This window comes from Aythya fuligula, chromosome 7 (assembly GCF_009819795.1).
Source record: "Aythya fuligula isolate bAytFul2 chromosome 7, bAytFul2.pri, whole genome shotgun sequence".
Lineage (NCBI taxonomy): Eukaryota > Metazoa > Chordata > Aves > Anseriformes > Anatidae > Aythya > Aythya fuligula.
In genome coordinates, this window is record NC_045565.1 from 29180668 (window position 1) to 29207647 (window position 26980).

At 49.2% G+C, this 26980-nt stretch overlaps 1 protein-coding gene across 3 annotated transcripts in view; it reads right to left on the reverse strand.

The window, feature by feature from the left end:
• Window positions 1–1058: 1058 nt before the first annotated feature.
• Window positions 1059–26980, reverse strand: part of AFAP1L2 (actin filament associated protein 1 like 2) — a 61481-nt gene continuing 35559 nt past the window's right edge. Inside the window, exons 2-20 of one of the 3 annotated variants that reach the window (XM_032191036.1) lie at window positions 24644–24772; window positions 24029–24106; window positions 19464–19555; window positions 15777–15867; window positions 12808–12891; window positions 10593–10798; window positions 10152–10331; window positions 9194–9283; window positions 8800–8887; window positions 8351–8455; window positions 7541–7752; window positions 5782–5927; window positions 5378–5489; window positions 4467–4709; window positions 4199–4379; window positions 3852–4019; window positions 3138–3319; window positions 2559–2687; window positions 1059–1903 (exon numbers count right to left, since the gene is read on the reverse strand). In XM_032191036.1, the coding sequence (XP_032046927.1) occupies window positions 1877–1903; window positions 2559–2687; window positions 3138–3319; window positions 3852–4019; window positions 4199–4379; window positions 4467–4709; window positions 5378–5489; window positions 5782–5927; window positions 7541–7752; window positions 8351–8455; window positions 8800–8887; window positions 9194–9283; window positions 10152–10331; window positions 10593–10798; window positions 12808–12891; window positions 15777–15867; window positions 19464–19555; window positions 24029–24106; window positions 24644–24772 (2543 nt within the window). In that variant the 3' untranslated portion in view covers window positions 1059–1876. The remainder of the gene's footprint in view (window positions 1904–2558; window positions 2688–3137; window positions 3320–3851; window positions 4020–4198; window positions 4380–4466; window positions 4710–5377; window positions 5490–5781; window positions 5928–7540; window positions 7753–8350; window positions 8456–8799; window positions 8888–9193; window positions 9284–10151; window positions 10332–10592; window positions 10799–12807; window positions 12892–15776; window positions 15868–19463; window positions 19556–24028; window positions 24107–24643; window positions 24773–26980) is intronic. The other 2 variants (XM_032191035.1, XM_032191034.1) reach the window with 2 other exon arrangements.

Sequence of the window (26980 nt, forward strand, 5' to 3'; positions counted from 1 at the left end):
GGGGTCTCCTGCCAGCTCATCGTGGGTCAAAACAAAAGCTTTGTGACGGTGGCTATGGCCTCCTTGTGCTTTGGAGCTGAAAGGCCCCTGGGTCCTGAGCCAGAAGTGGCAGCAGGTGATTTGTGAGAGTTTTTCCCTACATGCAAACCTCCGTGAGGAACAGGGCTGACAGCTGGGGCTGGTGAAACCCTCCTGAGGCCTGGGATTACAAATTCCTCAGTCTGTGCCACAAGGGCATCCTTCTTGCCTCTGGGATGCCCTGCCCATGTGCTTTGCTGTGCCCAGGCTCTGCGGCAGCAGTGAGCATCCTCCCGCACCCCTTCATCCCACAGCCATCAGGCCTCTGTTCAGGGAGAGGCCTCATTTGGAGCTGGTCTCAGGCCTGTCAAAGGCTTTCAGGGGTTAGGAAGGTATAATGTTTTGCCTGTCTTTATCCTGGTTCTGGGTGCTGTTTGTCAGTGTAGCCACGGGACCCCAGGGACAGCCCAGCCAGGTTGGCAGAGGAGCCAGGCAGCGGTGTCTGCGGGCCTTCAGATGTGACAGCAGGCCACAAGGGGGAGAAGAAAACAGGTAGATGAATTTCTGCCCTGTGCTTTCAAATTTTACTGTCTCTAAGCATACCAGTTCCAGGCACCTAATATCGCTCATTAAAAAGCTTGGCCAGAGAGGAGAGGGATGAGCTTTGCAGGCCACAGCACCCAAAGGGTACGTTAAGTTTAATCATCTGGAAATAAGTGTGATAGCACCAAGACAGCCAGCAGCCCACCAGAGACGTGGACAAGAACAGATCCAGCACCCTCCTGCACCCATGTGAAGGGTTCCTTTCCCACTAGGAGGTGTCCAGCAGATTGTGCAGCTGCTGCTGTGCTGCAGCCTGCAGGGACCAGAGAGCATCAGCAAAGTGGTGCTTGCAGCCAGGGCAGGAGCACAGGGACACTTTTACCTCTCCTCCCCTTTGAAAGGGCCAGCAACAGGATCCAGCATCCTCATCCAACAGGTAAGCAGGCCTGGGCCTTTGGTAAATTGTTAACAAGCCTTCAAATATGATTTTCTTTTTTTTTTTTTTTTTTTTTTTTTTTTTCCAGAACAAACTCCTCTGGACACGGTCTGAGAGATCTTCTTTGCCCAGAGCCCTTGGTGCCACCAGGCTGTAACGCAGCACAAGAAGGTGAGCAGGGATCTTCCTCTGTATTGCGGCAAATAAACCCTGCTGCAGGCTGGTAGGAAGAAGGCCACGGTGTGATGCATCTGGTCACTGAAAATCTCTGCTGCAGGTGTAGATATTGTTCTCTGTTACGTTGGGAGGCTCCTTCCTGCCAGTGTGTGCTTCTCATCCGTGTCGCAGCCATTGCTCAGGCCCAGGTACCTCTCCAGGCTGAAGGCTGGATGATCTGCAGCTGAGTGAGGACCAGCAGCAACAGGTGAGACTTTAGCTGACTGGGATTTGCTGTAACAGGTCAAAAACCACTGGGGTATAAAGAATAGCAGAGGCCTGTCCTGAACCCACTACTGCCACTAATATAGAAACCTTAATAACTCATTGATAAACCTTCAGAGTAGAAATAGACAAAACACCCCTATGTACAGTAACATTCTTGTTTACATCGACTGGGTTAGGAATCTGATGCAAGGATTGCCACTGGTTGTTATTGTTTTAGCTACGTGATGGGACTTGTCTGGAAAGAGCAAGATCGTTTGGGCTAATTGGTATTGGCAGCCGTTGGCTCCACTGCTGCATCTGAGCAGGTGGAGCGACGCAGAGGAGGCGCGTGGGGTGGGTTGTGTCGCACACCCAACCTCCACCGGCAGGTGATTGAATCCCCTTGTCCATGCCTGGGTAATTCCAGTCTTTAGTCCATCTCTGAGAAAAGTCCTTCTAACTAGCGCCCTTCTTCTCCCATTCCTGCCAAAGAATAAAGGCAAATTAGTCAAAAGGCAAATCTGGCAAGCAGCGGTAGCTGTAATATGCTCAGGAGCAACCCGATTATCTGGTACCCACAGGGTGGGTCAGGGAGGTCTCTGTTAGAAGCAATACTTTCATTACAGACTTCCCACTCCAGAAAACAGTGGCACTGCCTGCAAGGGACTGGGCACGTGGGTAGGTAGATGGGGTGAGACATTTAAAGTAAAGGCTGAGAAGCTCAGCCAGTGCCTATGTTTCATTAAAAAGACAGGTGGTGGTAAGAAGACAGTAAGAAGACCACATGGAGGCCTCCCAGGTGCTCTGAAGCAGACTGCCCGATCACCCTCCCTCCTAGTGAAACTTCAAATGCATTTCAGCACAGTTTCAGTGAGAGGAAACCTCTTGTTTACTCCAGATGCTGCCAGCGCAGTCAGCGTGGCTGGGCTCCAGTTACAGGAGCACACAGCGATGAGCTGAAATCGCAGCTGGGACAATCCCAGGTGCCAAGAGCAGAGGAAAACCAGGCTGCCCTGAGTCCTGCTCAGCGTGCTGCCTGAACACCACCAGGCCAAACCCATCACCATCACCCCTGCTGGTCTGCTCAGCTGCTGGGACAAGCGAGCAGCAGCGACCCCAGGCACAAACCAGCATTTACCTTAGCTTTCTGTAGGACTGTTCCCTTCCCTGTCACCATGACAGACAAAGGTCTGTTTTTCAAAGCCGTTGCTGAGTTGACTGGTGAGCTCTCTGCGCTGTTTCCTGGACCGGCAGTTTTTGTTTGAGTCTATGATACAAATAGTAGAAATAGGGGTGACCATCATTGTTTTGTGGGAACCATGTCCTCAGGAAGAAATTTAGGGGCCTAAATCTCCCCCCAGAACAACCCTTTGCTTGGCTGGGTGCAGAAGGAGCGCTGGGTCCTGACCTGCATGGCCCTGATGGTGTGGCTCAAGGTCCCACAACAGCCAGAGTCCTGAGTCCCAGCCTCCTTTTAGCAGCAGTGACGGGGGAGGTATCTCATTATTTTATTACTCTATTGTCATATTATTATAACTTATTTTCATGTTACTGTATTATCATATTGCTATATTATCATATTATATTTTTATGTATCACATCATTATAGATAGAGTGTTTTAAAATATGGTGTTACGTTATTATTGGTTATGCCATTAAGGAGCAGGCTGAGGTGCTGTGCCCACGCCCCCACGCACACTGGGGTGCCCCCACCTACCCGGGGTGCGGCGTTCTCCAGGTGCGTGGTGTCCACCGTGGTGCCCAGCGTCACAGGGCCGGACTCTGCCTTCTTCAGGTTCTCCTTCACCTCCACCAGGTTCAGCTCCACATCCACCCTTCGGCTCTCCTTTTTCTTGCACTCTTCTTCTATCTCCTTCAGCTTCTGCTCCAGGCTCTTGTCTGCAAAGGGAGGGACAGCTCAGCACCGCACTTGCTGCTTGGCTCCCAGGGGCTGGCATGAAGCTGGGGGTCCTTGGTAATTGTGGTGCTGGTGGCTGCAGGGGACGTGAGGCACCCAGAGGGGGAGCAGGGACCAGCCACAAGACTATACATCACTCCTGCACATTTTCCTTATGTTTTTCCCCAGGATGGAGCATGGCAGAGCCAGCGCTTTCTCCAGTGCGTTCTAGGCTACGTGATTTGGCTCAGAGCACCAGGTCTACCCCCGGAGCTGAGGCAAACCATACCACTGTGACAGGGCCAGCTTGTCCCTCCTGTGCCGTGAGATGGGAACAGGGTGGCCCAGGATCCAGCCTTTCCCCGTATTTCAGTACTGACTCCCCTGGCAGCTGGGCTGGTGTTAATGTTCCCATGGTCACGCACGTGGTGCTGGAGGAGCAAAGCCCCTTCTGGTCCCAGGTTCCTCACCCCTCCCCATCCCCGTGGCCCCACCTTGTCTCGTTTCTGCATGCTGCCCCTTGCCCAGCTCTACCTGTGCATCCCACGAGCATCTCCTTCAGCTCCCGCCTCTCCTTGCGCAGCTGGGTGAGCTGAGCTCGGATTTCCTCCTTCTCCTTCTCCAGCCGCTCCTTCTCCTCCGTAAACCGCTTCACCTCCGCCTCTGTCCTGTTCTTGCCCAGCTTGGTCTCCACTGCCGCCACTGAAAACACAAGCCACCCAAACCAGCTCAGAGAAGGAAAAAGCAGAAGGGAAAACATCTTCGGGTGGTTGCAAACAAAAATGAACGAGACTGGGGAAAGTCAGGGGAGGCTCAGCACCAGCTGCAGGACACAGCTTGCACCCGGAGCCACCCGTCCATGCCCCCAGCTCCCCACTCACCAGGCAGGGGCAGCTTGGGCCGGTGTGCAGGTGCCAGCTGGGGGCTGCCCACCACTGCTGCAGAGCCCGCGGGCGGCTCGGGGGCCGTCTGCGGGAAGGCGACATTCTGCTGCTGTGCCTGGGCTTTGATGGGGGGTGTCTGGGGCGGCAGCTCTTCGGGCTCCGGCTTCTCAGGCTGTTTCTGGAGCAGAAGATGGGAAAGGAGGTGAGATGATGTGGTGGGGAGCTGGACCCCTAATGAAGCCTGGCCCCAAACCTGGTTAAATACCTGCTCTGAGGTCTCCATCGCCTTTCCACTGGGCTCAGCAGCGTCCTTAGCCACCAGGGTTGTCTCATCCGCGCTGTCAGGAGCAGTCTTGGTGCCAGCCCTCTCTAGAGGTGGCGAGCCGAGGGGTGAGGTCTGGCACGACTTCTTGCCAGCGCAGTGCAGGAAGGACTTCACCGGGGTGAGATCCAGGTACACCCTGTCTTGGTCCCCCTCCAGTTTGCTCTCACTCTTGGGTACTTCTCCCTGCAAAAGGCAAATGTTCCCCTGAAAAGGGCCCGTCTGCTGCAGCCAGCAGCACAAAGTCTCACTGCGGAGCAGCAGCATCTTAGGCAGTCTGGGATATTTTCCATAAACATATAAGTGATCTAACAAAGTTACAACGCCATTTTCTAAGTCATTCCTCAAGGAATATTTTCAGAGTACAGAAAGTTCCCCCCACTCCTCCACTCTCCTTCGATAAATCTTTCCAGTGGTTGCAGAAGACTCATATGGGGATCTCACCCTGGTGCAGATATTTAGATATTTATTATATTTAGGATACCAGCCCCCGTCTCCCCAGCATGGCCTGGGACAGCAGATCCCTACAATGCCCCACTGAAAACCTCTCACATTCCTCAGTGACTCCTCACCAGCGCCCACTTCTGTCCCTTGCAAAAGCCTGGATTTCCCCGGGGGGCTGGGAATTCCCTTCTCCCCAGGTGCTGTTACCAGCTGCATGTGGCTTTGGCAAGCCCTCTCCTTTCCCTGCTGGAGATTCCCTCTGGCTGGGAAATGAGATGCTTCCCTGTGAATCATGGATGCCCCTTGATGCAAGCCACCTGTGACAGTGACCAGGGATGTTTGCTGCAGCAGCAGGAGCCAAACTCGGTCGCAGTGCTCGCTGCAGGCGGGTGTCGTGCTGGGCACCTTACCTCTGGCACATCCGGCAGGTCCACGTCGTCGTAGAGCTCCTCCTGCGGCATCCTCCCCCTGGGCAGGTTGTCGATGTAGGCGTTGGGCTCGGAGTATTTCCTCTGCATTAGGCTGTGAACAGGCAGCAGGACACCCTGTCAGGAGGGACGGCGCTCTCTGCGTGGCCACGCTGCTGAATTTTGGGGCGTCTGTGCACATGGTGCTGCACCCCCAACCCCACTAAGCTGGCTTCCCAATGGCCACCTGGGTGCACGTCCCTACTCCCGTGACAACAAATGCTCTCCTGCCTTACACTGAGCTTTCAAAGAAAGCCCCCAAATTGCACCCACACCTGAAGCACCCCTCTCCAGCTCGCTCCCCCTCCACCAGCTCCCAGGAGCCCTGCGCCACCCCATGGACGTACAAGAAGGAGTTCTTCGCAGCGCTCACGATGCAGGAGACTCTGTCAGCATCCACGTAATCGTAGGTAAATTCCTCCGGGTCTGTTTTTGAGCCTGACTCGGATAAGAGGAGGCCCAGCCAGTGGCCCATTTCCTCCGAGGACTTTGCCTATGAGGTGACCAGAAAGATGTTATGGGTGGCAACAGCAGCATCCCTGGACTCCCTTGGCAAGGGAGTGTACCAGCAGTTCTCTGGCCTTGCAAGGAGATTTATTTTAAACCTGAGACCACATTAAAAAAAGAAGGCAGTACCGCTCAGTGTATGGACCAACTGGCAAACTGGGGAGCTATATATAGGAATGCAGCTCCTCTCTTGACTCCTGACTAAAATTCGCAGTCTGCATGTTCCTTTCAGTGAACAATTCAGCTGCCTTCCAAACTAAGTCTCCATGGCTGGAGATGCTGTCAGGGAGCCAGCTTTGGGAGGAAAGAGTGCATTTTTTATTTTCCACCAGCAGAGTGCAGTGACATGATTTCCAAACACCAGATGTGCAAGGAGACACAAGCATAGCAAAGAGCCTGCACGTTCCTTATGCCAGAGCCCCAAATCCTGTCTGCACAGGGAAGAAGGGAACGAGAGAGCTTAAAGCATGGTCAGAGAAGAACATCAAAGGGAGCCCCCAGCTATAACATGGCCAGAACCAAATTCCCAGATGCAATGAACAGCCTGACGTTTTGCAAAATTAAGTGTTGAATATTGTGCCTGGAAGTCAGCTCTAGCAAATAGCCTTATATACTTCCCAGTAGTGGATGATTTCTCCCTGGAGCAAGACGTGGGCTGACACAGATATCGTTTGCTTTGATTTGAGGCATTAGAGCAGTAAGTACAAAGTAAAATTCAGGGCAAGTGAATCCCAAACTGGAAAGCATATTTTAAGCTTCCAATCTGTTTTATTTAGCACAGACTTCCCAGAGCCTGGGAAGCCAGCCAGCCAGTCTGTACATTGAGGCTGGTGGCCCAACAAAATGCAGTTTCTTCCATTCACAAAATATAAATGCTCCCAGCACCTTTTCTTCACATCTGTAATTAGGCAAAATGTCTTGGACATAGACATAACCTGGATCAGAGGCTAAGCAAAAACACCTAAAAACTTCATGACAGGCACTTGAAGTCAGTTGTTTAGCTATAAATATTCCACCCACTGGAAAAATACAGGAAATTGCTCACATTGTCCACCTCCTACCATAATCAGGCTGTCGTCAGAGAGAACTAAGATTAGAGATAAGCAGCCTAGATGCAGGCAAAGGAAAGTAGCAGATGGAGACGAATTCACTTGCACTTTCAGAGGCAGATCTGTGATCAGTTTACTTAGGATGCACTCATGACCCATGGCTTTGGGACTCTCTGTTTTCAGAAGATAAAGTTCATAGAATCACAGAATGGTTTGGGTGGGAAGGGACCTTAAAGATCATCTAATTCCACCCCTCTGCCATGGGCAGGGATGCCACTCACTAGATCAGGTTGGCAAAACCCCATCCAACCTGGCTTTGAACACCTCCAGCATCAGAGGCAGCTTGGATTACCAGGCGGGCAGGACACCTTCTAGGTGACTGTGGTCTGGTAAACCAAAGTCCAATGCTTCAGCCTCTGTTTGCTGAAGTGAAGTCTTCTCTAAAGGACCTTTAAAACATTTATCTTCTGGGCACTGAGAGGTTTTAGGCCTGCTAAGACACCCAAACCGACCATTTAAAGAAGAATGAGCTTGGAGATGCACAGCCTACCTCCAGAATGAGCCGTTCCTCCCCGTTGTGCAGGATGCGGAAGGAGTAGAGATGATCAGGGCTTGGATCCGGGATAATTTCACAACCCGCCAAACTCAGGGGCTGCTGAGCCAGTTTGCTTCGGTTCTTGTCCTGGTAGAAATGGAGGTGACCATCTTTTATCTGACACCAGCGGGACTTCCACTGGCTGTTCACAAGCACGTTCAGGTAACCTGCAAACAAGCACAGGTTATCAGGTCATATTTTGCACCACACAGGGTCGAGGTGAATCAAAAGTCATTTCTGTGCACGGGGAGTAAGTCAGTTCTGAGTTCACCACAAAAAGCCACAGGCAATGATGAAGAGCAGAAGCACAAAGATGAGTGGTTCTGAACCAAACAAAACAGGATGAACGGGTGAAAATTGGTTCAAAATGGGACCCTTAAAATTCCAAAAATTCAAAAATTCAAATTAGGCTTGGAGCAGCAAGCTGACTACAGACACCTGGGCAAAGTTGGTCCCAAAAGATGATTCCAGTTGACCCACACGACCTCCTCCCTGTTGAATCCCACGTGTGTCTGGTATAATCTGCTCTTGCTCTTGAGTCACCCTGTGAGCTATGGCCTGCCCTTGTAAGCACCACAGTCACCTTAATGTGAGGAGGCACCATAATCTGTGTGGATTTACTGGCACGGACCACGTGGACAGTGGCTTTTTTACCTCCCAATGCATGCACACAGCAGGCCATGATGCCTGGTGCTCACCCCGCACTGCATACCAGGGTCCAGCCCTGAGACAAGTCCCTGCAGAGGAGTTCATGCTGTCACTTACTTGAGGTCTCCAGGGATCGCTCTGGGCTATCCATGGAGCTGGATTTTTTCCTCCCCAGGTTCATCAGGTTGCTTAGGATTAGGCCAGTTGTCCCCTTCTTCTTAACTACCAGAAACAAACAAACAAAAAAGTCACTTAGGCTGCATTTATGCCATCTAAAACCATCCCAAAGCGACTTGCCCAGATTCATGCAGGATCTCTGTGGCAGGGCAGGGCCTCACACCCAGATTTCTCAAGCCCTAGCAGAACACAGTAACTACTGAGAAATCCCAGTGTTCACCTGCCTATTCATTATGGAATGAAAAGCAATGAAATCAAGTTCTCAGGTAGCGAATTCACAGGTGGTTTTCACCCTGCATTGGGTCAGTTTGGGTTGGCAGCAGACGGAGAAGCCACAGAAACCCTCACTGCACACAAAGTTTCCTCTCATTCCCAGGGTGAGTTTTTACCATCTTTTGTCGTCTCAGCCGTCTCTGGGTGCCCCTCTGTGCTGCTCCCACTCTCTGAGGCTGCAGAGTACCTCTCAGAGAGCTCCACCTGCCAACAAGCACCAGACATGAGCTATGCAGGCACATACAACCCTCTGCGTTGCAGGGAATTTCCCCCCTGGCTGCTCCCCTGTATGGAGGGGAGCCCATGGCTGGGTCAGTTTTGAGGGAAAGAGGTGGCAAGAAAGTTCAGATTGTTCCATTAATGCTCCTTTTTAGCAGAACAGGTGGCGGGTTACGTTTATATCCACATCTGCTCAGACACCATTAATGTACCTACGACTGCTATTTATTAAAAGAATAAGGGTGGAGAAGTCATCCCCCTATTCCTCCTCTCTTTTGGGGCAAGGTGTACCTTTGGGTAAGTGAGGCGCTGTGAGTCTGGGATGTACTGGTTGCCTTCACTGCCTCCTTCGCACTGCAGACCGCTGGTCTCCTGGATTACCTGTGCAGAAGACAAAGCCATAGCTGGTGAGTACAGCGCAGTAACAGGACCGATGCTTCTCCCCACAACCACAGACAGGCAAAAACAGGACATCCTGCTAGACCCCCAGAATCCCTCCTGTTCCAGGTCAGCCAGGGAGCCCTGGTGCTGCCCCAGGCTCTGCAGAGGCTCCCTCTTCTGCTGCCATCCCAAGGCAAGGGATGCATTGCCCCCTGTCCTCAGCCACTTCACGCTGGGCACTCTCCCCCCAGACACTCCTGCTGTGGTGGCTGGGCTGTGAGGTGCCTGTGTGGCCTCCTGCACTCAGGAGGCGGTGGGTTGCTCCAGGAAGAAGCTAACCCAGACATGAAAATGAAGTGGTCTATTTGTATATGGGCTTGCAGGGAGGAAGGAGCCAGAGCACGCGAGGACAGGATGAAAATCAGATACGGTCTTGTTGGGATTCAGGGACGCTCATCTCTGGAAGATGTACAGCCCTGCACAGGAGCACGAAGCACGTAGCACTCTCACATTTCTCCTCTTTCTTACCTTCCCTCTGCATTACCGAGGAGTCAAGACAATAATCCTTTTGGAAGGCCCTTCCAAAAGGCTTTCTCTGGTTACCTGTCCCTCCCTCCCCATGTTCACACCTGCCTCACTGAGACAGGCGCTCCTGCAGCACCAACACCACCCATCAGCATGGGGAGAAGCAGGGGCTGAGCCACACCACATGCATGGAGGGAAGCTGGAGGGAAGCGAGGAGCTTCCCCCTTGGCACACAGGGCTCCTGATGGGCTGGTATGCCAGGCACTGCAGCCTGAAGGAAATGCTCAGGGACCTGCCTTCCCTGGCAGATGAAGACCTGGGCAACCCCAGGGATGTCACTGACCCTGAGCCACTGCTCTGCCTGGTCTTTACTCTGCAGCCCCAGCACGATGACATCGGCGTTCATGGGGATGATCTTCAGCTTGTGCTCTTTCTTCCTCACTTGCTTTTCCTTGTGAATAACGGTGCAGCCCAGCAAGTTCACATCCAGCTGAGGGTTGTGGTCTTTGGAGCTCTTGTAGCACTGGGAAAGGAAGATGGAGGACAAGTGAGGGACAAGAGGAGCCTTCCCTTTTGCTTGCTGGCAAGAGTGCACCACTAGGAGTGGCTCAGTGCAACCTCATGCATTAAGTGCACTGAAAACAAGAAGGTTTAGGACCTACAAGGACGCCACATCTAGCTATGCAGACTACAAGCAGCTCATCTCTACACGTATGTAGATACACCTATGGTGTAAATAGGTTGGTTTAGGTTGTTGTAGGCGGCCAGCAGAGGATATACGCACCAGCAGCCTGGTGTCCTTGATGACACACAGCTGTTTCGCCCACTGCCCCAGCCACTTCTTCCTCCATAGGAATGCACAGATACGGGCGTCCTTCATCAGCTCGATGGTGGCCTCTGTGGATGGCCACTGGTGGGTTGCTGACTTGCCTTTGCTGCTCTCTTCTTCATCGTAAGATTCATAGGAGCTGCTGACGGCTTCACCATCTTCTAAAACAAAAGCAAAGCTTTGTCAGTAAGTACATCCCTCGGACAGTTCTGGGCCTATTGCTTGCCTTAGCCATGCTCAGCCATGCAAAAGCTGCAAGCATAGGGATGTGTCTTTTGAACATCTCCTGCAGAGGATAATCAACAGGAAAATGACCCTCGCAGATCTTTTCTTTTTTCTTTTTTCCTTCCTAGCCCAATATTAATCTAATTGAAATGTTTTGAGTCTAATAGCCTCAGTTAGCAAACACTCAAAAGACACATCTCGGTTGACCACAAGTTTGAGAACATTCCCCTAGATGTTTTCTGATGCTTTCTACCTTTTTTTTTTTTTCCTGCCAAGATGCTTTCTCTGCTTTCCACTTCAAGCCAAATAAAAATTTTAAGGCAATAGCAAGCCATAATCACCCCTTGTTCTCTGAATGTCAGAAGTAAGAATGGTATTTGCAAAGCCATGCAACAACCAAGGATCTGTTGTATTGGAGATGTCATGCCACTTTCCCTCTCTGGGCTAACAGATCTAAGGGACATCAAGGGGCTTTGAAGTAGCACACTGTTGCAGCAGCAAGAATTAGTCATAAGTGGCAGTGGTAAATAATAACAAGCATATTTTTCATGTTCATTCTTGAACTGATTGCTACTTTATTAGGGTAAGCTGGGATTTTCAATGCTCAGCTCTAATGGGAGGCGATAGGAGTTTTCAGCTGATAGCAGCAGCTGACCATTGGTGTCAGATTCATCAGAAACAACAAAAATGTTCCTGTTGGCTGCAGGGGAATTTGCAGTGCTTTGATGGTGTCTACAGTACAGCTCTTATTCACGAGGAACCGGATCCCCATCACTGCTACGTAAGCTCGCATGGCAAGATGGCAAGATTTGGGCACCGTCTGCGTAGAGCTTGACATTCTTATCTGATCAAACTGAGAAAGGTCATCAAGTTTCCCTCACCAGAATTTAATCTAATTTAGATTCTCATCAAATCTCAATATCCACATAAAAGTAACATTGTTGGATTGGTGTAAAATAAGAGAGGAAAAGCAGCCGGAAAAGAGAGCAAAAGCTTCAGGAGCTTCATTGAAGAGTGTTTCTTAGCTTGGGTTTGTTTTTAAAATAAAAGGAACTGAGATGAAGAAACAAAGCTACAGCCTTACCCCCAGCCTTACCTGGTGAAATCTCACTCTACAACATCCCTCAAGTGGTCAGCACGAAGCTGCCCCAATTTAACAAACTTTAAAAAAATTAAATAAAATAAAAAAGACTGCCTTTCAACGTCTCTGAATACCACTGGCACACACTCCTGGCTCACCATCTCCATATCCTCCTGGCCTGGCAGCACCGCTGTGGCCTCCTGGTGGAAAGGCGTTTTCCAGGCTGTGTTTCCAGCTGACAAACTGGGACAAACCCTGCTTGGGTGACTTGTGCTAACACTGTAATTACCCCTAGAGCTCACCCCATCCCAAGGCAGACAGCTTGGGCACTTCAATACAAGGTCTTTGCCTACTGGCAGTTTCAGCTAAGACCAAAGTTTTATCCTCTTGTTGAAGTGGCATCGGTGGCAGCCTCCTAGACTCAGAAAATTAGACACCAACACACAGCAGAGATGCTCTGATGGCAAATTTTGAAAAAACAGAGTGTGTTTTTCCCCATTTCTTCTCTTACAAGGATTCAGAGCTATTCAACTCTCCTCCTCCAGTTCTGCTGAGATTTCCAGTCTCTCCTGTGCCAAAATAACACCTGCAAGATACTTTTGACCCAGACAGAATTATGAAACCAAACCACCCCAGAGGCTTTCCGCCATGCCCTTATCTAGACCCAGCTCTGCCTTCCTGTTTGGTCTTCCCACGGCTGCCCGGGCTGCCCATTGATACAGTGATGCAGAGAGCTCCGACCACCCTTCATGCACGTAACAGGCAGTGCCAGGGGGAAGCATTTGATCGCCTTGGCTAAACACAAGGTTTCAAAGAAAAATAATAATAAAGGAAAAGCACTTCAGGGTTAAAAGCATGCCATACCCATCGTTATTGTGGCATAAATAACACCCTCAGTAACCTGCAACCCTGGCCTGGGTCCAGCCGCAGCAAGCCTACCAAAAAGACCTGCACAGTCAAAAGCAAAGAGAAAGGGAAACAAAGAGAGAAAGCCACAGATAAGAAAATGCAAAGAACAAGGGCGACAGCCTGGCTCGGGTCCCACTCCCCCCTCTGCCGGTGAGGCTGCCCCATCCCCTGCATCAGCTTCCAACAGGGACAAGGGGCCTGGGGAGCTTGCAACCAGCCCCCTCGAGCAAGGGGATTCCCCTTCAGAAAGGATCATCATCATCAGAATTAAAACCAGCGAAGGCAGACGAGCTGGCTCAGTTGGAGCAATCGTTGCTCAGTCGGCAGTCACCAGTCACGTTGCCCCTTCCATTTTCACTCTGTCTCTTATCACAGCCTTCACTTATGCAAATACAGCAGAGGAAGGGAATGATAATGGTTTAACACCTCTCGGTCTGGGAGGAAAAGGAAGCAGCAGCACTTGCTGAAGCCGTACGGTGAAGGCAGAGGCATCCCCAGCGGAGACGCAGGGATGATGACGATGAAAGAGGAACCCCAAGACCCAAGGGTCTCTCTCCTGCCTGTTTCATTTTAATTAGCTCACCCACAGTTTGTTACACTGTTTGCAGTCCCACCTCTGATGATGCACAAACCCTCTATCTCCTCAGCCCATCTGGAGGCTTGCTTTGATGTCCTTTCTTGGCAGCACGCTCCCCAATTTTACTAGTGTTCCTATTTTTGTTTAATTTCGCTACGCCCATTTGTTTGGAGAGCCAAGGGTGTCTTCCAAGGCTCACGCTGTCAGCAACACCACGAGCAGCTCCCTGCTCTGCCAGACTGCAGGGGTGAGCAGCGAGGTCTCAGGTGGGTGCTGGGGTCACACTTCAGCATACGTGGCCAGAAGAGCCCTGGGCAAACCCATACATGTTCTCACCACCCTTTAGCAATGCCAGCCACACTGAGGTCTCCAAGCAGTTGCTGGCAACAAGCATCACTCCCTGTAAGCAGCTACTGCAGGGTGCTACTGCCTGTCTGTCCCTACTCCTCCTTCCTACTCACCCCAACGAGCCCCCTGACACACGAATTTACCAAAAAACAACAGAGATTCCCAGCAGCACAGCGCTCTCTCCCTTCCCACAGAAATCCCCTTGAGAGGTACCTGTGTTGCAGCACGCAGGCGCTTTGTGCAGAAGGGACCTGCTGGGGCCTGCAGAGGGCACGGGTGGTACCGCATTCACGGGTGGTAAAGGCACCACACGCCGTGGCAGCGCTGTCTGGGCTTGCACATCCCATCTCTGCGCCCTTCTCGGGCTGGGATCTCTGCTCGTTGCTGCAATGCTGCACTTGGTGGTGCCTGGCATCACCGGCTGGGCTTGGAGACAAAAGGGTTTCACCTCGCTAGCTCCTGACACCCACCCCCTTCTCTTCCTGCTGCTCTTCTCCCTGCAGGCACCCAGGTCTGGCTTTTTCAGGACACCCTTGTTTAAAGCACACGCTGCAGCTGCACCCCATTAGCACCACACCACAGGGCCAAGGTCAGTGCCTGGTGCTTTCACTCAGGGCAAGCTGCAGCGTGCTCTGCATTTAGAGGTGTGAAACACCAAGACTGCTGGTCAAACAGCTGCTAACAGCAGCTACAGACAGCACTGCCAGCCCACACAAACACCTTGTTTTGACAGTGCTCCCATCATGTGGGGATCTTCTCTTCTACCACACTTGCAACCTGTGATCTCTGGGTGCCTTAGGTCTCTAACTGGCCCTGCTGGGTGTATTTGCATCTCTGAGCAGCACTGAAAATCCTAAGCCTGGATGAGCTTGGGGACCCACACTGAGCTACGAGTTGCCTGGGTGTGTGAGGGGGACATGCTGCTGTGAGGATGCCCATATAAACCAGCCCCACGTGGCTTCAAGCAGGAGTTTTACCGCCTGGTATTGCACACCAGGGCTGTGGAGTGCTCAGCTTCTCTCATAGACAGCTCTGATTCAACAGCTGAGAACTTCGATCCAAATCCCACTTATCCCTAGCTCTCACTTCTCTGCTTGTCTCAACTCCTCCTGCTCAGATCTACCCCGTGCCACGTGCACGGCTGCACCCTGCAGTCAATGGTGCTGAGCTGAGAGCTGCCTCTCCTGCAGTGCGATATCATCTCCATCATTCACACTCAAATGGCTCGTACAGCAACGACAAGATCGGCTGCTACCAGATCAGAGGGTGGTAATCCCTCTTTTTGGGACTACCCTCAGAAGGGGTAGTCCCAAAAAGAAGCATGCACGAATGCGTCTGCACAAACGAGAAGCTGGGAGCTCTGCCTGCCTGCAGCAGCCTCCCCCAGAGGGGATGGGAGCACACGGGGATGGGCACCCATGGCACTGCTGAGGACATTACCGGGACACGGGTGTGAGTGTGCACAGCGAATCCACGCCGTCCCCTCATACAATGGCTGGCTTTTAGAACAAGCTTACAAATAGTTTAACTACCCAAAGAGACAGAGCTGAGTAAATAGTCAATTATAAAACCTGTTACAGCAGCTAACAGGTCAGAGTCATCAATTTTGAGCCCCAAAGGGACAAACAGAGCATCAGGACATAAATGCAAGCCACCACAGCTTCACCACTTCCGAATGGAAACCAGCATTTGACTAGAGCCCATCTTCCAGAAAACCGTCAAGACAATGAGAATCCACAATGACTTAAAATATTTTACAGTGATGTCATATTAACCCAGACCCACTACTTGTTTCTAAAGTAAACTTAAAATTTTGAGTAACTCATTAGACTTTTCTTTTCAGCTGGCATTAGACCTATAATATTACATGTGACCAGAATCAGAAGACAAAATCTGTCTCATAAGCTGTAAGAATTGTATGTTTTTAGTGTAACTTTCTCATAAACTTTAAGTCTTCCATCTCACACATAACCCCCCCAGACAGTTAGCTGTGATATACCGTTTAGAGAGACGTCATATGGCTCGGCCTCTTCATAATATCCTTCTGGGGATTCGATCTTGGGGACCAAAGGTTGTTTTGTTTCAGGAATCTGCAGAATAAGTAAAAAAAAAAAAAAAAAAAAAAAAGAAGCATGATTTAAGGTAAAAACAGATGCTTGAAAACAATGGGTCATCCTTTCTGTAGCACTAAAACATATTCTAGGGTTTTTATGTAAACAAGCTAAGATGACAGGGAAGAAGAATTATTAGTCTGGTGAAGGTTTCCAGTTAAAGTAGAAAGTTCTCCGAAATTACTGCATAATTGCATCATAAATATTACTTTCTTTAATTTTGCTGAAAGTCCTGGAAGGATGGACTTGTACATTTCCCCATAAGCAGCAGCTCCAGCCCGTTGGCCTTATCATGAACTGGGACTTGTGCCTGCCACGCTGACCCCTCCCAGGCTGCTCCTCGGAAGGGGACGATCCTCTGAGCTACCGATCGCCTTCACAGGGAAGCAGCAGGGTGGACACTTGGTGCAATTCTGGCTTTACACTCGAAAGCACAGCCTGAGCACCCACGGGTCATATCTCTAAGTCTGGCAGATAGCAAACCATTGGCTAAAATCTCTGTTTCAGGAAATATTAGGAATCTTTAATTGTGCTCTGAGCAAAAAAAAAAAAATAAAATAAAAATGAAGGAAATGGATAAACAACACTGATGGAAAATAAGTCTTTGAAAGGAGTCCAAGTGTGGAAAATCCCTGTGGTGCCTGCCAAACCCCTCCCTAAACACAAGCAAAGGCAGGCAGGAAAAACAGTGCCTTGATCCTTTAGAAATACCAACACATGACAAAAAAAAAAAAAAAAAAAAAAAGGAGGGAAGCTAAGAAACAACCTTTTTACTTCTCAAATAATTCACATGGCTGTTGAACGTGGTACAGCAGAGCCGGAGATAACAGTCGGATGGGCCCTTATCTTACACTCTTCCCAAAACACTCTCCCATCACAACCCAAAGCAGCACCCCCTGTTCCCCAGCGAGGTTTCCCCTCTCCTCGCCCAGGCCATAGCACCCCCAGCCATCTGACAGCGCTATGCTCCAGCTCACACCGCTCCCGCTGCCTTCTGGCCGAGACAGGACATTCAGGGCATGAGGGTAAAACCCCACGCCTCCCAGGAGGGCAGGCAGAAGAGCCGGCCTCTCCCTGCAGACACAACATTGAAGGTCACGGATCACGCATGGTCCTTCATGCTGGACCACGGTAATTGCTCCAGGTGGTCTTGAGCATCACGGCATAGTCTAAGGCAGGTTAATTCCCTCTGCAGGTCACGCCAGCACCATCAAATGGAGGTTCAAAGCTGTTCCTCCTGCCCTGGATATGTCCACCAAAGGGTGCTGCTGCCCAAAAGCAGATAGGAAGCTTTGAAGGAAAAGATTTTCTGGCTAACTGCCCTCGATAAGAGATGCCACTGATCCCATGGGAGTTAGGTACCCTGCCCATGCTGCCCAACATTCCTGCTCCCACACGGGTGAGCTGCACACTTGTCACCTTTTCAGGTGTCTTGGATGAAGGCACCTCCTGACACGGGACTGCCAGCTGCTGTGAGCAGGCTCTGAGCTTGCTTCCCATGGCCACACAGGACATGCTGTCAGAAAACACTTGCCTCCAAACACTTCGAGGTTTAGGAACTTGTCCTAATGTGTTAAATTAAAGAAACAAGAACAACCAGTCCAAAGCTTTCCTTAATCCCTTCCCCGGCCCGGAGTATGTCTGTAATTGTCATCTGTGGTGGCCTTGTGCGTGTAGCCAGCTCACATTGTGTTATGACCATAAACAAATTGCCTACACAAAGAAAGGCTGTGGGTTTTCTGACACTATCCCAAGAGTGTCAGGGAAAGGGTGGGGGGAAGGGGCTGCTCTGTTTTGCTTCCTACAGACAATGGAATCCAACGGGGAATAGGCGGGACTGAGCCTCAGCTGCCCCAGAAGTCGTTTTTTTTTTTTTTCCCTTTTTTTTTTTTTTTCCCCCCCAAAGACGTGGAGTTGTTTTGTTTTTATCTGAAATCAAAGAGCATATGCTGCTGCGTTATCTCAGCCAGGCTGGCCCTCGCAGCACATTTGTCTCTTGCATTACGACACAGCGGAGCACGCAAACAAAACCATCTTGGGAGTCCGTGCCCGCGCCCTGCCACCTCCTGGGCAGGCAGCTGCAAGAAGAGGCAGAGCACAGAGAGCTGCCAGGGCTACTGGAGGATGGAAGGACCCTGACACCTGAGCTATAGCCCGTGGGACTTAGTGCTTCAAGGCTACTTTGGGACAAAACCAAAGAAATGAGTAGGACCCAGCTGGATCACCCTCTGTTGCCACAGTTCTTGAAATATTAAGTATCTCTGAGTGCTCAGATCTCTTTGCAGCCAACGGCTCGCTGATACTTCTCGGATGCTTACAGCGAGGAAGCACCTGACTGCTTTATGTGAGTGAGGTTAGCTCCACCACCAAGCAAAGGTAGCTCCCAGCACAGGCAGCTGGCCTGCGAGCACAGCCTAACCTTGTCAGCTACTGTTGAAAACTGCTTTTCCTAATTTCCTCATTTAATTTTTCAATTCCCCTGTCAGAAAGATGTAGCACTCTTTAGAACCACCCCATAACACTTGACACAGCACCAGATGCTCAGGACAGGAGCTCCCAGGGGAGGCCAGCAAATATCAGCAGATCAGCTGGCGGCATCCCAGGGGCTTACCCGGGAATGGCAGTGAGCTGAGCTGTTTGGGGAAAATACTTGGGGTGCTTGATTCCTTGGGGTCTTCCTATAAAAGTAGTCCCTGCAGTAAGTAGCTAGCTCTGCTATTCCTTTTCCCAAGACAATGTATGTTAAAAAAAAAAAAAAGTGTTTTTAATTTTCTGGATTTTCTTTGAAGTGGCTTTCCAAAATTCATTATCAACCAGCTGCCAGGGTAGGGAAGAGGCCATCCCACTGGAGCAGTGGCCTCTCCTGCCCAGCTTACAGATGCAGATGAGCAGGAGATCTCCTGCTAAAGCACACAGCCTGTCCTGGGCTGAAGTCCTGGGGCCTCCACCCATGGCCAGGGAAGGGGCAGGTTCTCTGGGGTCACGGATGCACCATCCTGCCCTCCTCCATGTCCCCTCCACATACACTCCCTGCCCTCCTTTCCTTTCACATCCCCAAATCCCAGCTGCTGCAATTCCCACGTCAGACCAACAAAAGAACAGCCACAATCTCTCGAGGACAGCCGGGCCGGCTTTCTGGCATGGGGACAAAATCCCACTGGAAGCTGACCATGTAAAACTGTACCCTCGCAAGATTTACAGCTCTCCTATGGATGGATCCAAAGGAATGTTCTTTTGTAGTTTTTTGAAGCAAGCCCTCAGCAAGCTGGAGCACAGTGCCTGGGGTCTTGCACCTCTGAGCATCAAAAGCAGTGAGAAAATGGGCTCTGTGGGGCTGTACAGACCCATGTTGCCTTTTCCAACCACTTTTCCCCTGGCCTGGGGCAGGAAACTAATACACTGGGGAGACCCTAGTTGATTATGTATATATTTATATATAGAGAGAGATTTATTAAAGTTCTGTCCATTTGGCTGTGCTGCACACTATGTAATAAAAGTGGCCCCGAAGCCTTCAGGGGCTGATGTCCCCAGGCTGAGGGTTGGGCAGTGAACAGCGGAGGTTTTGTAACACCTACCTTCGGAGGGGGCAGCTCTGGCAGGCTCTTCTGAGGAGGGGATGAATGCAGTCCCAGGTCTCCATTGGTCAAGGAGGTTCTCCCATCCAGTGCTGCAAGCCAGAAACACAATTATATCGATGACATGTGGCATTTCCCAGCAAACGGCTACCCGGGAGGTGCAGGAACAGCGAGGTGCTATTTTGGTAGGAAGCAGAATGATAATTACAGGCAGCACTGCGGGGTGACCATGTCACTTCGGGCTAAGTTCAGGACTGTGGCACTAGGAGACCCAGCAAAAGAACCTGCCTCTGCCTTTTGGGCATGTTTTTTTCCTTCTGGAAGGAAAACTGTGAAGCCCAGACCCATTGGGTTGGGCTGGGCTGCACAACAGTTCAAAGCCAGCCAAGAACAGTAATTTAATTGCTATTGAATCTACCAGCTGAGGAAGAGATGCTCTTGAAGCAGCAGAAGCCAAACATGTGAAAGGGCATATGGCAGCAGAACTGCTCCAGGCAGTCAGCCTCTGCCTCTGGAAAGTCAGATTTTCCAAGCAGCTGAATGCAGAGTGATTCAGTAGCTGGGGGACATACGGAAAGCTCAGAAAACTTGTGTGCAGTCCCTCTTCCCCACCACAGAACTCCTGGGTGGCCTCAATCAAGTCCCCTGATCCCACGACCTCCAAGACAGAGAAATGCATTAATGCTCAGGAACAAGTGGGAGCCAGGCAACCGCCAGCCAAAAAATTAAGGACGTTGAAGGCATTATTCTGTGCGGTGGGGGAAGTCCCCTTTCACACAGTGTCTCTTAGCAAATACTCTGGGAAGAATGAGGCTAAGATGCCCAGATATTGCAGGTCCCGTAGATTAAGCAAGGGAATTAGGTCCAAAATCTGCACTGAGCTGGTGCTCTGGGCCCTGTAGTCACCTGCTAGTGCTGCAGCCACGCTCCTCAGGCATACACAGAAACCACCACAGCTCATGCAATGCCCAGCAGCAGTTAGCACTGTGCTCAAAAGGCACTGGCATGAACTTTGCTGCATACTTCTGGGTTTCAAAAATAGAAGCTGGAAACCACATTACTTTGTTCCAGTCTGGGGCTCGGAAGCCACAATGATAATTCTGCCCCAGGCTGCAGCGAGCTCGTGGCCAGATGGTGCAGGAAAGCAAAACACATCTCGCAAGTCAAATTGCTTTCTCTTAGGTCTCCTGGTCATCAGCACCAGCCAGCTATCGTGGACGCTCATGGACTGATGGACACCAAATGCACCGCACAACTAGGACTGAGGGATGACCTGTGAGGTTCCAGGTGAGAGTAAAGCAGCACAGGATGGGGACCTCAGCCTCGGTCCTCACCCTGCTGGAGACCAGCCCTTTCCTGTGGACACAAGCCCACATGCTCCAGCTGAGGAACACAGCAGGATGCAATGGAGCTTTGATTTTCAGGCTCTGCACAGAAAGAACAACCTCCTCTAACCTTCTTCCTGATAGGACTCCTGGGGGATGTTTTGGGGTTTTCTGTTCTGAGGTTTCAAAGGGTACCTATCGCTGTGCCCAGCTGCCAGCAAGGGGGAACTGTGACTGATATGCTCGGTTCCTACACTGGAAACAAGTCTTGCTCAGGCTTATGAACCCCAACAGGCCTCCATGTGACAGCGCCTTGAACAGGGCAGCTCATTCATAATAGAGCACCTGGTGAGTGCTCACAGCCGTGACCACAAACAAAGTAGGTACAGCCCTAGAGCAGGTGGCCATTGAAATTCCTCATGGGGAAATAACGAATCACATCACAGGTTGAGAGCAATTCGATAAGAATTTGAAGTCTAACTACAAGCCAATCCATTTATCTTACACAAATAGCATCAGAGAAAGCCTAATTTGAGCTCTCCCTGCTGAAGCAGAGGGCTGCATGGCATCCCGTTGGGCAGGGATGTCTCTCAAGTTTACTCCAAGAGATCCTTACTAACTACACTTGTTGATGAGTGGAGCTTCAATTTTTAAAGATACCTGATTTTTGTTAAGATTAAGCAATTTAATATGCAGTAGACCACTCACTGTGACTCTTATCATCATAACAAATTAATGATATCGATCTACTTACCATAATAAACCAAACTGACATCCCTGCCCATGATGGGGGGTAGGACTAGATGATCTTTAAGGTCCTTTACAACCCAAGCCATGCTATGATTCTATGAAATTGCTGCTATACCATTAAAACCATCTATGAGTTGGATATATTCTGCGACAGGAACCTGCACCTAGTGTATGCTCTTGGTATGGAGAGTCCACGCGTGTGCTGTACCTACCCCTTCCTTCTCCTGCTACAGCCAGTAGTGCATTTAGAAGGAAAGGAAGAAAAAATAGGCAAAACACCAGCTAAAATTCACATTGGTACTAACTGTTTGTTATTTATCTGTGCTTTCTGCTCTTTGTGAAAGTGAATCACTGGTGATATTTGGGATAAAGATGACAGGGTGCACCACAAGGAGCCCTACACTGTGCATCAGGCCCACCTCCCCAAATCCTGCATCCCTTGCTCTCTCTGGTGACTTTCAGAAGACAGCATTCAGCTTTCGAAAGAATGCCATGGACTTGCAGGGTAGAAACTTGCTGTATATCTCAAATAAATGAAATCAAGCAAATGATGGTGCTGTGCCTTCTTCACTCATTGCAGTGAATTCAACTTCTGTACCATAAAGTGGTATCTCAAAAGAAGAGTACAGTTCAGCTTAAATTCTTACTGATGGAACTGGAAGCAGATACAGTGAGCAGTGAAATATGTCATTTATTTGGGTTTTGTTTTTATAGAAACTGCATTTTTATGGAGTTTAGAGGCTGGTGTATTATCACGTCAAGAAGCATTTCACCCTGTGCTGCTAGAGCACACCCAAGGTGGTGAGTAAAACCTGCAGGGGATGAGAGGTCCCATTGACCTCAGCCACAGGAGTGTGGTCACCACATCCCACCAAAGGACTATGATGAAACACAAAGCTGCAGCAGATAAAGAGGATAAAGGGAGCTGCATAATCCCTTGGGGATCTACATCACGCTCCCTAGCACCTGTGGGTACTACAGCCCCTTCCACCTGCTAAGCCTGAACCTGCAGGTCCCCCCACTGACCGAGCACGCACAGACCTCTCCATGCCGTGACAGAGACAGGCTCAGGGCTGTACACCCAGATGCAGCTATGGCTAAGATCCCACACATGTGTCTGACTGACTGCATTTCCAAATAACCCAGAAGTTTTACTTGGAATAAGGAAGTTGCTGAAAACAGAGAAAGCGAGAAACACCAGGTCCCACAGGGAGGGACTGAGTGGCTAGGCTCACAGCCCTGATCAGGAAAAGTCTGAAATAAAAGAAGCAACTCTAAAAATAAATTGTCTGAAATAAATTGTCCCTGAGTTTCAGCATGGTCAATAAGTGCAAGCCTTGTTTTATCCACCTAAACAAGAACTTATATAAAGAGGTATTTCTGTTGCCACTCAGCTACTGGGAGCTACCAGGAGGCTGTGCAATCCTGTTATGGAGCATTACAGCATTACCCAGAGGACCCTGTCCGGGGATCATGTTGAGGCTGCATGCGTAATCCGGGAGGGCATCCTGTCTCCCTGGGTATTTAAAATTAATCTAAATTCAGCTGCAGGTAGTTTTTTTTTTGTTGTTGTTTGTTTTTTTTTTTTTTACTTTTGTTGTTTATGTTTTTTCAAACCAAACCAAAACCAAAACTAAGCAACCAAACCAACTACACAAACAAACAAGAAAAAGAAAAACACATACAAAAAAACACAACTGAAAACAGAGCTGGCCTAACTACTGAAGGATCAGCAAGTCAACAGCAGGCTGCACTGAGGCATCCTCTTGTTTACTTGGACTGAAAACTTTGGGGCTGGGTTTGCCTCTGACTACAAGTGCTTTAAGAAGATGCGTGTCAGCAGTAATTCACTCCACACAATTATCAAAAACAGCCTTTGTGATGAACTTCAAAGAGCACGTCTACTTTTAAAGAATTATGTTCTTTGACACGCTACAAATTTGAAACTTGGGAAATCTAAATTAGAAATTAATGAGGTTTGATTTCTTGGCTTGTACCCTGCAGAACTCAAGGAACCCCCAGGAGACAAAGCTGCTCTGCCCATGCAGCTGGTGCAGACCGTGCCTGGGAGCTCACTTCACTAGGTTGTGACAACTCGGACCCTATGGGCTACTGCAAAGCGACATACGAAAGAGAACTTGCTTTCAGGGGCTCAAAAAGGTGAAGTGACTTATTTCATGGCCAAAGGAAACACAACAGTTTCCTTAAATATTTCAGGCACTGGAATTGCAAGCCTTAGAAGGCAACGTTTTAATCCCAAAATAATGCCCTCCAAAGTGCTACTTCCAGGAATAACTTCAGTGTTGGCAAGGACCACGATTTCCAAAGGAATGTAATGAAAATGGCAACCCTTCCTCACCATCAACTGCTTCAGCTCTCAGAGCTGCCAGAGAGACCACCACCGGTCTCAGGAAAGAAAGGCTCTAGTAGCCACATGAACCCTCACCACCCTGTTAGGTATGAGGCACCCAGCAATCTTCAATTCCCTACCTTTGTCTTGTTTCTCCTGGTCACCCTGCTGTTTGTTGACAGTCACTTTGTTCATGTAAATATATTCTTCATCGCCACCTGCAACCAAAGGGAAAAGCGAAGCCTTTATCCACCCTCTGCTTTCCCATTGCTCATTTTTTCACAAAGACAGATGTAAGAAGTGGCTTTGCTGAGTGCACGTGGGGGACAGCATGTTTGTTGAGGCAATGTGCAGAAAAAAAAAAAAAAAGAAAGAAAACCAATAATAAAAAGCAGAAAAAATAAATGCTGTATAGCCAGGAAATTCCGTAAGTTAAAATTTCTACTTAAACACTAACTTAGGCAAACAGTACATCCTGTGTATCTTACAAAGTGGATTAAATAAACTTAAGGTTTAATAAGGAAAACAGAAAGGATCAGGAATCTTGGGAATCCTTTGCTTGTAAAGCTGGACACATAACTAGAGTAATTTTACATAAACAATTAGAGGTCACTGAAAAAATAATCTGTTTCATTTTCTCCTTTTAATTTTCTCGTCTCCCCTCCCTGCCAACCTCCAAGAAAATGGTGCTTCAAGACCCCATAGGGGTTCCCACGTGAGCCCACCACCCCACCTTCAGCTCTCCCTGCCCGTACCGCTGGTCTTGGTGTACACCCGCAGCAGGTCGGAGAGGAAGCTCTTCTTCACAAGAGCGGTGCTGCTCAAGTTCTCCTTGTCCAGGATCCTCAGAAAATCTTCCAGTTCATTGAGCAGCTGCTCGAGAGCTACGGCAGAAACAGAGACAACTGTTAGCAAAGTAGTTTGGTGGCATTTCACTGATTGTTTTCCATTTTTCTCCATTTTTTCTGCTCAGGAATTAATTTATATTTATTTTTCCAGCTTGAACCCTCCCTCTGTTTTTTAAAAGAAAGCTCCAAATTCCATTAGCTTGTTCATAAACCACTAAAATCCCAGGTAAACACCTACACTTCCTTCTACAGGACCTTTTGCTCAAGATGACAAAAGCCTAGAGGGATTTTGAGCAATAGGGCTGGGACTATACAAAAGCAGCTAGCAAGATCTTGCCACTTGAATCCCCAAACATAATTGAAACATCACTGCAATTAGTCTATCAAAGACCTTGCTTTTTGGTTCCTATTTTCAGGCATGCTCCTTATTTCTCCATAACAATTTGAAACCATCCACATGCTATGTGCCAAATATTCATCTCCACTCAAAAAAATAAAGGAAAAAAAGAAAAGGAAAAAAAAAAGAAAGGGACATCGAAAATCCATGATTCAGTAACTTCTCAAGCCATCTTGCTTAGGTGCTGACCAGTGCTGTGTGTACCATGTGGAACTGAAGATAAACCCAAGGCTGAGCAGCATCCCAGCCAGCCTTCAGGAAAACCTGCTGCACCAATACCATCCCTTCACACCCGCAGCAATAGGTTTGTTTTCCTTCTGAGGAGCTGCTGCTCAGCTCTGCCACTGACAGGGCTCATGCTAAAGCAACAGGCGTTTAATTGCTTGCTTTTGTTTGCTCTGAAATTTATCATGGGCTAATTAGCAGTGGTGGCAGGAGCCTGCTCCGCAGAGGAAATAACAGGGTGTTATGTGGAGAGAGGAAGCGCAGCACAAGAATGACAGCGTGTGGGAAAAGTAGGGAAAAACCAACATTGGCTCTTCCTCTGGCTGGGAGGCTCCCTGCTCACTTCCCTCCATCGCTCCCTGATGCCAATGACCTGCAGGGAAGGTGATGGAAGGCTGAAAAGCTTGGGTTTAGCACTGCCAGGCTGCGGATCCTTCGCACGCCATCAAGGAACGTGGGGCTGTGATGTGTGGGTTATTTAACTGGGGCAACATGCCCTTCCCTTTACTTGCAGCAGTTTCCTGCTTCATGTTCCCACGTGAATCACAGTGCACAGCAGTGAACTAGAAAAGTGTTAATGTTTCAGTTCTGCAGGGCAAAGCATCTGAAGCACATTGACCCTAAGTGCTACCACCTCCAGTCTCATCACCAATATTTGTTCAGGAAAAAGCTGTCGCCTTCTTACTGCCCTGTCTTTACCCCGCTGCTTACCCTTCCTCAGGTGAATACTTGTTAGAAGAGGGAAAAATAAAGCATAAATTACTCTACACTGTGAAGCTTTGTGTTGTTAGCCATTAATTCAAAATCATGCTACTGCTCTCAAACTGTATTAACCTTCACTAGCCTGACTCTAAAACAGTCTCACAAGTCCAGATCAACTGATAATAGCTCTGGATGAAACTGCTAAATTCTAGCACTTCACACTTCATTTTATACCCTCTATATCCAATTAATTCTCTTCTGGTCTTATTTAGGACCAGTATGAAATAAAAAATGCCTGTACCACGATGCATTAACTTGAATGCTTTTGTTGGCTGCTTGTTTGCCCAGATATAACCCATCGCTAACTAGAGAAAGTAAAAATGATTTCAAGAAAAAATAGCATTTTTCATAAGCTACAATGAAACAGATAACATTTGGCGACAATATTAGATGTCATTGATAAGTGTCACTTAGCAATGAACTGTAAGCATTTTGTGTCAAACACGCTTGTAACCTGCTTCTCTCAAACATCAAGGAGCCTGCTTCTCCTAAGTTTAAGGAAACTCCACTGGGGCAAATCCCAGTCTTATATACCCCCCTCATCCATTACAATGGTGTGCTTCCAAAAACCTGAACTGAGGTTGGTACTGGCTGAAGTCAGGCCTAAACGTATGTTCCTATTCATTTGCCCTAGGAACAGGACATTTGTGTGTACCAAAAGAAACAGCTCAAAAAAATACTTAATCTTAATTTGAATCTTCAGAAGTGGGTCAGCTCCCCCAGCTGCCTGCGCAGCAGTCACGATACTGCATTTGCAGGGAAGGGGGGATAATTCCCTCCTCCACCCCCATGACTGCAGAAAATGCCTTTATTCTTCTCCCAGGCATCCACAGCTAGCATACACACAGGACCCGGCTCTT